Below are 13,025 nucleotides of genomic sequence, written 5' to 3' on the forward strand. Positions count from 1 at the left end.
GAAGAAATGGATACAGTGTTTATCCTGCACATTAAAGATCTGACTCCCCACCCCCTAACAAATGATCAAATTACCTTCTGTTCTGCAATGGTGCTTTGGGGTTTCAGTTCAATTCCATCTGGTACTCTCGTCCTTGAGAAATCTGCCACTCTGCTGCTTAGCAGTTGCCTGGTAACAAACTCTGATTAATGAACGGAACTACTTCAGAGGAAAAAAAGAGCCCAAAATCCAAAAAACCTCACGTATACATGTTCAAAAGTAAGCATGATTAACATTCATTAGTTACACTTAAAGGTTCTTGTACAAAAAGCAAGCTGATTAGTCTGTGGATGTGCCTGAACGGACTCAAGCCTGAGGACGACTCTCACACAGCATGAATCTCTCCCCACCTTGACAGGGAGCATCCCTTCATCCCCCTGGATTTCACCCATCATTTTTCAGACACTGTGTAGCTCAGGCAAGAGAGAGCTGGTCCCTCAAGCTGTCATTTGAGAAGTGCCTACTTCAAAACTCCTTCTGTCTCCCCTTCTACACTGCCCTGTGAGGGGCAATTATGAGCCACGCTGCTCTCCAGAAAAAAAGCATTAGCCACACATGCAAGGGCAAGAGCTGCTGCTCTGCTCTGTGCTGGTATCAGGGACCTCACTGCCAGTGCCTACTGGGACAGGCTACGCTGGAATTTCCTACTATCAATCAGTCCCTGAAACATGGACATCCTCACCTTACATACAAAGAAACAAAAAAAACGTTGCCCAGTGCACAGAGACAAAAGAACGTAAGAGCTGCTGGACTTGGGGCCAAAAGCCCACCTGGCCCAGCGTCCTGTCTTCAGCAGTGACCAAAAGCAGATACCTAAAGAAAGAGTAAGAATAAGGCAAGTATCTCTTGTGATGTTCCCCAGCATACTGTTGCTTTCCACCAGTGGTATCTTTGCATTTTTAACTTTTTCATCCAAGTGGAACTGCCTCAAACCTCTGTCAGACAGGTTCTGGCCCTGTTTTTCTGCATTTCCACCTCACATTATTTATTTATTCCACTTTATTATATTAATTTCCTTATTACTGTAATCCATTTAAGCCTATTACATTACTGCCCTCTTTCCAGTAATTACAAAAGTGACTGGATTTGGGATGCTGGTATGAAGGGCTCCCCAGTGCTACACCATAGATCGTACGAGTGTTTTGCTGGGTTTTTAAAAATGTTGCCCAATCCTATAACAAAAAAGGTTTGGTGAGAGAGCTACCAACTTAAGATGCTAGTGAGGGAGTACAAGTTTTTGTGGCTTTCTTTTGTTCTTCATGTTTTGGTTTTGGGTCCTCCCCTCCTACTATGGGAGGGGTAAAAATCTGCATACTAAACTTAGAAGGACCAAAGCGAAGGTGAGTGCAAGAACCTATTCTTATCAGGAAAGCAAGGAGTTGCTGTTCTTAAATTATGTCAACATCCCACCTACTAGGGGGAGAAATTAATCCCTAGCCAAGCACACATTTGCACCCAGCTTGTTAAAATTTTGGTAAGGAGCAGCAGTGAGCAGAAAAGAGGAACTATAAAACCCGAGTGTTTTTGAGGGATTGTGGCTGCTGCAGGCATTGGAGGAGGAAGGACTCTCAACAGAGTAGAAGAAATTAGCACCAAAGGAATAGAAAAGCTATTCAAGCAGGTAGGATGCTGGATCACATACACTGACATCTTCCTTAAAACAAAGACCTGGTTTGCATGAGGAACAATTCTGGTTCATCTCACTGAAAGAAAAACAAGACCAGAACTTCTTTTACTGGTGAAAGACAGCTGCCCTCAGTCCTGGCTTCCTCAGGAATGAGCCTTCTCAGGGTGGTTAACAGGATTCGTCCAAGAGAATATGAAGGTCTTTCTCTTCCAAGTCCCATGTCTGTCCTATTGGGCACCTCCAAGAAAGCTGGAGCATAGACATCAAAAGCTGTTCCACAGCCCAGGCAAGAGCAAGAAACCACAGATTGTTTTCAATAGCAAACTCAAACTTGGTCAAGACATCTCAGCCAAAGCCCACTCAGAAATACTCCTTCACACTGCAATGGGCATCAGACCCTGAATTCACCTGCTTTAGATAGCAAATAAAACTAAAGCCTTCACTCTATCCACAATAAGCAAAGCTTCAGTGCTGGCTGCTGCTGCACTTTGGTCACTCTCTTTTTTACCATTTACTTGGCAGCAATCAGGATACATTTCCCAAAGTATCCAACTTTTAATACAGATGGTGTTCATCTGAGGTGAAGGGACTTCGTTAATAGACAAGATTATACTCTTGGTTTCACAGGAGTTCTTGCAGTGGCTGTGTGCACAGGAAGAGAGGCCTGACACAGATCATCCTGCTCATTCCACTTCTCTAGAGGACTGGTGGATCTCACACACAAAGGAGATGCAAATAACACATGCAGATTTCCAAAGGCAGTGATACCACTCCTTCAAATCAATACAGCATGCAAGGATCACAGCAATCTAACACTTACACAGCAAAGTCACTATTACAGGGCAAATCCATATTTTTATGTGGAGTCTTTCTGAGGTCTAGGATGAATTCTATGACCTAGAGTGAATAAAACTTTGTACAGATCAGAATAAGGTGGTTTGGAAGAGGAGCAGTAAGAAAATAATGCCATTACAGTAAAAAGACAGCTCTTTCAGGTGCACTGAGTAAGCAACAAGATTTTTAACAATCTTCCTCCTCATCCCTCAGCTTTGTAGATGAACTTCAGAAATGCAAATGAGGAGCATATGCAGGTGCAAAAACTCTACCTTCTCCAGAGCAGCACAGGGGAAAGGACTGGTATCAGGCCAATGCAATAGCTTGCCAACAGTGCTACAAATCTGCATGTCTCTTCCTGAAGGCTGACAAAGCTGCACATGCAATTATGTCAGAAGACCAAGAGCCTCATCCCAGAGATCTCTGTGGCTCAGTGATGCACTTCAAAGTAAATTCTAAAGCTTGAATTAAACTGAAGTCTCTTTGCAGGAAAATTAACAGTTTCATTTATCAATACTAAAAAATAATTCCATTTGCTGTTCCAAACAGTAGGACTGGCCCACTGATCCCCTGACTCTCTTTCAGTTGGACTAGCCTGCTATTCACACTCCATTATTTCCCAGCAGAATATACATTTTGCATGACAGGTAAAACACCACAAGATGTCAGTCACAAAATCAACATGAGAAACTGGAAATCTCGAGAGAAACAGCTGAGGTGAAATCAGCTAGGTACAAGGCACAGCATCATCTGGCAACCACAGCAACTGTGCAGAATATGGAAAACACAGCAAATTTTACCAAAAAAAATCCTGCTTAGACTGTCCCCTCTTTATAACCAGTCTTGGTGAAGGGACCAGCTTCTCAGGGGTAATTACTTCTCCCAGAGTGAACAGACAATCTGAATACAAGGGTCATACTTCCCTTGCTTTTTTTCACTGTAACCTGTAGGATCCCAAAGGTGGACAGTTTTCTTTCCCTCCCCATTTTTCAAAAATTCCATTTAAACATAGATCAGAATGATATAATCTCTATAAAAGCAGTACCTATTGATATTCAGTTAAATAAGTCATTTCCTCATTGACCCAGGGCAGCAAGTCATTAAAGCTTATTACACTGCACTGATGGAGCAAACATTTACCCCCGGGAGTTCATTATAGCACCATTAAACTGCTTAATTACAACTGACATAAATGACTGATAGTAACTTTGGAGGGGAGGTAGTAGCTAAGTATGCCAACTTTTTCTGGCTGCTTAGAATTGTGTAATGCAAAGGAAGAAAATAATACAAATAATAAAATAATCAGGCCAACCTTGCGTGGTTCATGTCATCTTCATCGCTGCTGCTGACTTCATCACTTGATGAGGAATAGTCTGCTGCTTTTAGGAGTAAGTTTGCACCATCCTTCCCCTTGGCAAAGGAGCCTGGACTCTGAGCAAAGAGAACTCAAATGATGCATTTTCTCATTGCAGAACCCATTGTTAAACAGCTTGTGCAGTATCTTACTGTCCTAGCAAATACAGTTACTGTCAGTTCCACACCAAAAAGCTTATTAGGAAGTTGTCAGTGCATCACAAGTGGGTGTTTCACACAGGAAAGTGACCTAAGCCAAAGCAACCTGGTTTTCCTATATTTGCACAGGCCACCAGCACAGGGTCTTGACTTTGGGGTTGCCTGACAATTGATCCACTGACTTCCTGAAATATTAATGGCATACCCTTCCTTTTCTACAGAGTTAAGATCAGACAGGTTCAGGAAAACTGAACTCTCTGCAAATGACCTGAGCTGGACACAAATCAGAGCTGGGCTAAAAGCTGAGGAGAAGCATTAAGGCAGCAGTAAGCCCAACCCAACCCCATGCAGGCTCTCAGGTGGACTAATGAGCTTGCAAACTCAAGCACCAAAAGGAGCTGTCTGAGAGAAAACCATGAACAAACCAAAGATATTAGTGGATTTAAAAAACCTACTGCAATCTGGCCTGGATGAGAAACTTTTTCAGACTTCTTATGCAGCTGCAAGTGGTTCTGGGACAAAACGTTCTCTGCCTTGGCTTGTCCTGGGTTCCCTGGAAAGGAAAAAAAAACGTTTCCTTTGTTTACATGCACATGCAGCAGAGAGAGGGGACCAGTAAGACAAGCATATATAGTCACCACCCAAAGCAGACACCAGTCTCTGCTGACAGGCTTATTCTTTCTCTTTGTTGCAGAGGGAAATAATTTGCTCATTTCCCAGTTGCTCTGGATACTGCAATATTATGTATAGAAATTGAAACTGGTGCAGTTTAACACTACAAGAGTTAAGACAGGTACAGCAAGACAGTGGCAACATACTCCCTCTGCACAGCAGCAGCAGTTTCACAGACTGGAAGGCAGCTTGGAAGAGAAAAGGGTGATGGCTAATCCCTTCCTCCCATCTTCATGAGGGGAGGCAGCTCATCATACCAGCAACTGCTGCTCATACTCCAGCACCAGAGGTGCCACCCATCTATATTCCTGTGACTGCAGACAGAAGGGGTCAGGGAGAAGGTGCAGGAGCCTGGCCCCCCAGTGCACACTGTCACAAGCAAACAGATGTGGTGCCAAGACTTGGCCTTCATAAAATGGTTACACAGAAACAGTCTAAAGAGTCTTGTTTTCAAAACCCAACTGGACTGGGAGCAAACAGCTGCACTAAACTCCACCCATGAGCATGGGATCAAGCTAGAAGCAGAAGAGGATTCACCACTTCCCATACTAGCACCAGGAAAACCATTTTTTAAGTCCTTGCTTCCTTTGGAACACAGAGTGTCACTTCCCAGTTCCCACCTCCACTCTGCGCCGAGGCAGGTAATAACAGCCCGCATGTTTGTGCAGAGAGCTGGCCCCTGCCACAGGCCAACTCAGCATCAGGTGGCACCTCATGACACTGCCCAAGGTCAGGCAAGGGTAGCAAGGAAGCTGCGGCACGACCACACTTGCACAGCTACTGAATACCCAGGCAAACAAGGCTAGAGGAGCTGGAGTTCATCAGCATGTGCTGACGCCATCTTAGGAGAGATGCTTGCAAGTAATTAAGCAAATCTTCCCTTTCAGTGCCCCCACTGCCCACAGAGCAACCTGGAAATAGCAAAAGCAGCCTTGGAGAGATGCTGTCTTCTGCACACCATTCCTGACACAAGTGAAGGGAAAGAAAGCCCATGTGCCCTCACCCTGTCCCTGGGACACATCAGATAGCTCCATGTCTACCTCGCTCAGCAATTTCTCCCCTGACTATCCCACAGCTACCTACAGGACTCTTGGCAAATTAAAGGGAAAGAAGTTAAGCTCACACAAATTAGGATTTGTATTTGGTAATCTGCATAGTTATATCAGAACAGCTTCACATATTCATGCATTTTGCAAAGCTTTTAAAATTCAGAATTCCTTATTGGTCAATGAGTACCTAAGCGACTCAGCAGAAGTATTGGCTTTACAGAATTTATAGCTCTTTCCTGCCCAATTCATTATCCCTGTGGGTTTGAGAAAGCAACAAACTCTTTCTGGAACAACATATGCCAAAACTGGCTGTAATTTAATGACACTTAAGAATTCAGAGAGACAGCTTAAACCACAAGGGAGGTTTTCTATTCTTTCCATTGCTGGTGAGGTTTTGTTTCCCCATGCCAAAATAGCACAGGAGTTACACATCATGCAGATACTGCAAAGTTGAGCTGGGCTGTTGTACATTGTTCATCTCTACACTGTTATTAAAACATAAAACAACATAAGAGCAAAAAGAAACAAACCCCAAGCAGTTTAAAGTGTGCTTTGGATTTCTCCTGAAGCAAAATCTCCTACTCTGTGTAGTTAGTCAAAGTAAAACTGGACTGATTGTGCTAGTGTAATAGCTAAGCAATTTGCTCTTCAATTATCAAGGGCTTGCGAACGAACAATGTAAGATCAGTTTAAAAATAAATTACCTCAGCAGCTCACTGGTGTGGTTTCAAAACAGCTTTAGCATCCACCCAGCTTTGAATTGGGTGTTAATCCTCATGTCCTCCATCTCTAGCAGTCAACCCGGACGCAAGGCATTGTATCACACCACTCACCACTGCTTTGCCAGCAGCTACAAAGAAACTGCCCTAAGCTGACCTGCAGAAAACACCCCTAGGAACAACAACAGAGGAACAAAGCTGTTCACTTCTGCTCCATGTCCCCATCTGCCAGAATCCCTGTACTGCCAAAAATCTGCACAACCATGAGGAAGTCCCCTGTGTTCCTACATCACTACCAGTGGTAACAAGACAGCTCACAAAGTTGCACTCGGCTTAAACTGCATGAGAATACTTCTACCTTTTAACTTATTTTGCCTTTTCAGTTCCACTATCTTTCTGCAAAGAAAAGAAAATTGGAGGAATGTTTCATAAGGTGCTGTAGAGAAAGTCTTGTGCTTCCTTCAGCCAGTACATTATTAGAGTGCAGAAACAGTGTAGAGCAACTGCTCCTCTGGGTCACCTTCTCAGTGGGCAACGCAAAAAAGCAGCACATGGTTATGCAGAAAATGCCAATGGGTGAACATCAGTATTGAATTACAGCTGTGTGTCTGAAATGTTGGCTCTGCAGACTTTCAATGGTGTGAAACAGAACTGATTTTATTTTTTTTCCAAATCTTGAGGCAGTTCAAATTTTCTATATGAAAATACGTCTATGATGCCTTTTGGTCTCAAAAGAGGAAGTGTTGATATTTTACGAACACAGAACTGCAAACCCAGAGGGCTTTCAAAAGCCAATCACCAGATGACATTGTTAAAAAAAATATCCCATTTTCAATGCAGAACTTGACACTCTGCATGAGTCTGTTTCAAGCGATAGGAATTTTGCACATTTTGACTGATGAATCTTTGACTTAGGAATCACCTGAGGTTGACCAGCTGCTCTGATGAGATCCCATCTCCCACTGCTTGCTGCCAGGAGTGCTGCTGCTGCTGTTCAGCTTCAGAGCATGTCCCCCGGGGGAGGACTGATGAGTGCTACTAAAGAGAAGGAGAAAACACAGATCAGACTATCCTGCATGCAGGAACATGCAGGATGGAATGGACCTCCCAGGCCACTGTATCGATCTCCCTTCTGTTCATGTGTGATAAAATAGTCCTGATATACAAAAATGTTATTATTCATTGCTGCTCCAAGTGGGGCCACCCAGTAATGAGAGAAGATGATGGACAGGACAGTTTCCTCTGGGCAGTTATTCTTGAAGACTAGAGAGAATCCCAACCCATTACAAAATATCCTGCTACATGTACTTCTCTCTTGGCCTGTTCAGGCATGTGTCCCTCCCAATTCTAAAAATCTCATGACTTTTACAAACAATGAAACCTGCCCCAGTTCCCTCCTAAAAGACACATCATCACCCACTTATCAATGCAGAAAGGAATACATTGAGCAGTAAAACAAACTGCTAAGCTTGTGAAGTAGGACAGCAGCTCACCCAGAAATCCAGGCTCAGAAGCCACTCACTTGTAACACTCTGGTTTACTTACATGTTTCCTTTCTGCTTTGCCTCCTCTAATTCCTAAGTTATTGCAGATGTTTCTGCCTCTGGCTCATTGGATGTGCTGCACATTATTTTGTTATGTCAGCTGAATCTACTTCCCCTTCCAACCTCTCCAACTGTAGTTTCTCACAGCATTATGTTCCCTGATTAGACATCCAGGGGGCCTACCCTTTACCACTGAGCTCTCTGCATCCTCATTTTTTTCTACTGGGATACTAAAATAGTACACTAGCTTTAAGGGCAGAGTGCCACAATAGTCAAGACACATCTTCAGAGAGACTGTTTAAGCTGCTACAGGGCAAAAAAAGCTATATCACAAGCTATAAGTGCCTATACTGTGAGCTGGGGACAGACCCACACTCACCAAATTACCCAGGCACCAAACTCCCCTTTGGAACCAAAGGCACCAGCACTGACACAGAGCTTGTGCAATAGCACTCAGGCAGCCCTGACCAGCACCACCCCCACCTGCCACCATCAGCATTGAGAGGCTATGACCTGAAGTAACCTTCACCTTTACCAGCCACTTACTCCAACGTGAAAGGAAAGCAAAGCATCACCAACTCACAAGAAGTTAAATAACTGCACAACGTGCTGCCTGTTAACTGGGAAACAGATGTACAGCTTGTAAGAGACCCACTCAGGCATGCCAGCAGGCTGGACCAAATGGAACAACTTATTGGAGGAATTATTACAGATGGAATAGTCCTTACATATTAAAAATACTACTTTTCAGCAGCAGAGAGAACTACCTTGCATGAAAAAGGGAAGGAGATGTATGAGAGACTTATTTCCCTTTACATCAGTTATGTCAATCACTTAAACGAAGCTGGCTTGGACACTTCCTTCAGGTTTAAGATCAGGAAGTTTGGTTAGTTATTTTTGTGGACAAACTGAGACAAAAGACAACTGTAATGGCTACTAAATGAGGTATCAACCCATGTCAGTTTTGATGTTACTGAGGCTATGGTTTTGTTTTTAATAAATTTGCTTTTGTTTCCCTATCAACACTAAATCAGCATTTGTATAAGCATAAAACACTTTAGAGCTTACCTTGAAAGGCACCTCTGATGGCCAGGCTGATCCCTGCTGTAAAATTTAGAGGTTGTCCTTTCTGGAACCTTTGAGATTTAATCAAATGTTTTCAGGTTGTTATTGGTATTTTAGACTCAGTTAATAAAGCTAAAAGTTACCCTATATCAATGCAAAAATAAGGCTAACCAACATAAATGAATAATGCTTCAGTGGGACCCGTGGAGAGGTCTTCTATGGTATCAACACTGGAAGCTGCAAGTCAGCAGCAGATGCTTCCAATTTGCTCCAAGCCCATGTAATCTATCAGACTGCAAGCAGTTTGCACCTTCCTTAAGTGTCAGCATTATTCTTGGTTGATATTTAAAGCAGACAGGGAAATGCATCTGCAGTCACTTAATGCAGCTTTCCCTGGGTGGCGGATTACCTTCTGTTGCTACCAAAGGGCTGGGGAAAGAGAGAGACACACACACATCCCCCACTGCCAAGTAATCAAATGAATACACACGTGCACACACACAGGCATCCCCACACAAATACACTTGTACTTTGAAAATCTGTTAAAAAGAGAAATACACCATAATCTGAACTATACAAACCAGAGAGCTTTTCTGGAACAAGCCAGATTTTTCCCAGAAAGGGCAGCTACACACACTTGGTCTAAGGAACGACGTGTACCTGCCTTTGCAGATCCCTCAGGTATTACATACTTCTACCTAAAACTCAGAACACTGACCTCCTTATTAGTGTCTTCCCTCTGGATTACTGGGACCCAGTTGATGTACAAGGAATGAGATTTTCAGTGAGTTTCTTGAAGCCCACAGGATGGACACTACACAAATACAACAAAACTGAGCCCTGACAGCGCCCAACACCCCGAGCTTCACGTACCTTTGGGGGTTGCTCTTCGTTTTGACCCACACTCCAGAACACATCATCCTTCATGGGGCTGAGTGGTGTCGTCACCATGTCTGACAGGGAGCTGCTGTGGTATACATCCTTACTAGCCCGGAAATTTTCACACTTGAAACAAATGAAATACATGTTGAGTTGTACTTCCCTGCTGATGCCACAGGTCCCAGTCGCAGCAGGTATCAACACTTCTGTTAGGGAGATCGAAGTTTTAGTGAACGTACAAGGAGTGCTGTGGTTGGATACAGCCCTACTCACTGTGAAGTTATTCATTTCCAGAATGTTAGGCACAAATATTCCAAGTTGAAGGGTACAATAAAATAATTGTAAAAACATCCATGCTGTACATGTACCTCCCCTTCTTCAATCTATGGAGAAGCTAATAGGCCATTGGCAATGCACAGTGAACTAGTTAACTGGATGATACAAAAATTACTGTTGAGTAAGTGTATTTCACTCAAACCTGACCAGTACTTCCATTTCAGAATTGACACAGTACAATCACCAGGGGAACCCACCTCCTGTTGGTTAGAAGTTGCGTTCCAAACTAGGTTTTGCAAGCCCATCATCAACCTAGAGCCAATGGAGGCAAATTGCCAGCTGGAAGCACTTTCAGCTCTCCAGTGGTTAGGAGGGTGCCCTGGCTCTCCTCTCTTACAGATTTTTTCAATTACTTGAAAAAAATAAACTTTAGAATGCAGTAGGAAGGAAACAAATAACAAATTATGCTCAGGCTACACCTCATGGGAAGTCATGTCCAGGTGTTTCCATTGTGACTGCCTGTGTTTAAAGATACCTTCAGTCATACCAAATTCGAGCATTAGAATAGTAAGCGTCCTAAATCACAGCAGAGGGTGGGGAAGAAACAAATCACTTCCTCATAAAGTCTTAATTTCAAGGGAACAAGTAAGCAAGGTATAAACTCAAGCTAAAATGCTCAAAATTTGGTTCTCTGATTCTTTGTATTTAAAAGAAGAAGAAATAAATAGAGAAAAGAAGAAAAAGTCCCCTAAATTCTACACAATAATGATCTATTCACTGGTGTCTTTGGAGGGGGAAGAAAGGCAGAGAGCTAAAAATGTCAACTGAATGTATTGATCCTCCCTGAAATGAGAAATCCTCTTGGGCACGAGACTGAGACAGAACACACAGAAACATGGGGTGAGCTGGGCCCAGCCAGAGGGATTGCTGTGCTAGAACCAATCTGATCTTACAGAAATAGAATATATATTAGAGCAATGCCTGAAGCTGTACCACTCTGTGCTTTATCTTGTCAGACCTCCCACGCAAAGCAAGACCTGGGGCTCTCTGGGGACATCCACAGCCACATCCCTCAGGAATGAGCCCGTGTCCCAGCACGCTAACACACCTCTGCTGCCAGGCTCCTCTTTCTCACACATACAGCAAGACCAGCATCCCTACCACTTGCAGGCTGAAGAAAGAGGCCAGCAATTACTGTCTGAGTCAGTGTTCAAACTCCTGTGTCCCAACCGAGTCACTGCAACTCAGATCAGAGGCAGTTGCTGTTTGGTTTCCCCAAAGAATGACTAAGAAGAATGTTTTATGGATTTACCAGCCCAAGTCTATAAAATTCTTCAGGTTCTCAGACTTAAAAAGCATAATATAGTAATTAAGAACTGCACACAGGTTTTCAATAATATAATATGATTGTGAACTCCTTATAATTCTACAAGACTAATTATTTAATGGGAAAAATGTTCAAAATAACTTACATAGTGACAGGTAGTAATTTTTAAACTAGTTACGGATGTCAAACATCCATTCAAACGTCTCATCATTACCTCTCAGATCAGCATGACAAAGCCACCTTCTGAAAAACAGCCCTGAGAGATTCACCTAGTCAAATATTCAGGTGCTTTTTTTTGCTTTTTTTGGATAATATGTTCTGTTGTCTCCCTTGATAGAAAATAGCTTTTTCAGCAGTTATAACATCTCATAATCCATGTTTTTTCATTTTGTCAAAATTACTTCTTTCTCCAATATGATTGTCACTAATAATAGTTTTTAGTTAACCAGAATTATTTCAACAGCCAAGTGTTCCCCTGAAATGATTCATCATGTGTGTAGGAATAGGTTCTGTAGCAAGTGCATTATTATCAGAATATAGGAAGATTATTTTTTTTCCTTGTCTCTTTTTCAACAAGATATTTACATTTCTTCCTAAATTCCAGCATTTGAATCCTGCAGACTACTGGAAAACTATTTCTGCTTAGAAGCAGGGATGAGCTTTGCTGGATCATGATATAAGTGACTGAGTGAATCCAAACTCTGCAGGTGGTACCCACATCCTTTCTTTGGACAGAGACACCAGCCAAGAAGTGACACCTGCTTTTGGGATAATTTCAGTAGGACCTACAAGACCCTGCATTTCCACATCAAGCCCAAAATGCCTCAGCTAACCCTCAAAATTGTTGTTTGGCATTCTCCTTGTTTTACAGATAAAATAATTCATATAGAGGAAAAAAAACCAAACAACCTTAACAATGATTCTAAGCTACTGAGACTTGAGCCTTAAATTGTTTTTGTCATAAGTAATATTGGAAGAATGGCAGCTCCACTCATGCACAGAAAGCCCTGGTAGACAAAGTTTTACCTACTTCAAAACCCTGTCTTCATAACAGAAAGGCTGACCTAATAGAGCTAAGAAAAAGGACCCATCGCACCCTGAAATTATAACATAAGGTGATATACTCCTATTCGAGTTAGTTTAAAAAGATTTAGGAGCAAGAAGTTTAAAAAGACAGGCTGCACTGCTTTTTGGAGTAACTTATGCCTAAGTTACTAATTTGAACTGAATCTAATAATAGGGGGTAGATAAGTGCAAGTGTTGTTACAAAACAGCAAAGGAAAATGATTTTCTTAAACTCCTGAGCAGATCTACTCTTGGATACTGGGTCAATCCATGACCTAGCACAAGCTAATTCTAGTATTATTACTTTTCTTGTTCTGTTTCAGTCATGTTATTCCAGACAATAGAGGAGATCTAGGTAGCAAATCCTCCAAGAAAACCACAGAGTCAGTTAAAAAATGGAGTTCATTTCAGCTCTGA

At 42.5% G+C, this 13,025-nt stretch overlaps 1 protein-coding gene across 1 annotated transcript in view; it reads right to left on the bottom strand.

The window, feature by feature from the left end:
• The window catches only part of NRK (Nik related kinase), an 85,653-nt gene that overhangs the window by 16,937 nt on the left and 55,691 nt on the right, over positions 1-13,025 (bottom strand). The window contains exons 16-21 of the mRNA XM_009997108.1: positions 9,935-10,066; positions 9,065-9,132; positions 7,375-7,490; positions 4,468-4,565; positions 3,813-3,931; positions 75-168 (exon numbers count right to left, since the gene is read on the bottom strand). Coding sequence (XP_009995410.1) covers positions 75-168; positions 3,813-3,931; positions 4,468-4,565; positions 7,375-7,490; positions 9,065-9,132; positions 9,935-10,066 — 627 coding nt within the window. The remainder of the gene's footprint in view (positions 1-74; positions 169-3,812; positions 3,932-4,467; positions 4,566-7,374; positions 7,491-9,064; positions 9,133-9,934; positions 10,067-13,025) is intronic.

Source organism: Chaetura pelagica, unplaced genomic scaffold (assembly GCF_000747805.2).
Source record: "Chaetura pelagica isolate M959 unplaced genomic scaffold, ChaPel_1.0 scaffold344, whole genome shotgun sequence".
Lineage (NCBI taxonomy): Eukaryota > Metazoa > Chordata > Aves > Apodiformes > Apodidae > Chaetura > Chaetura pelagica.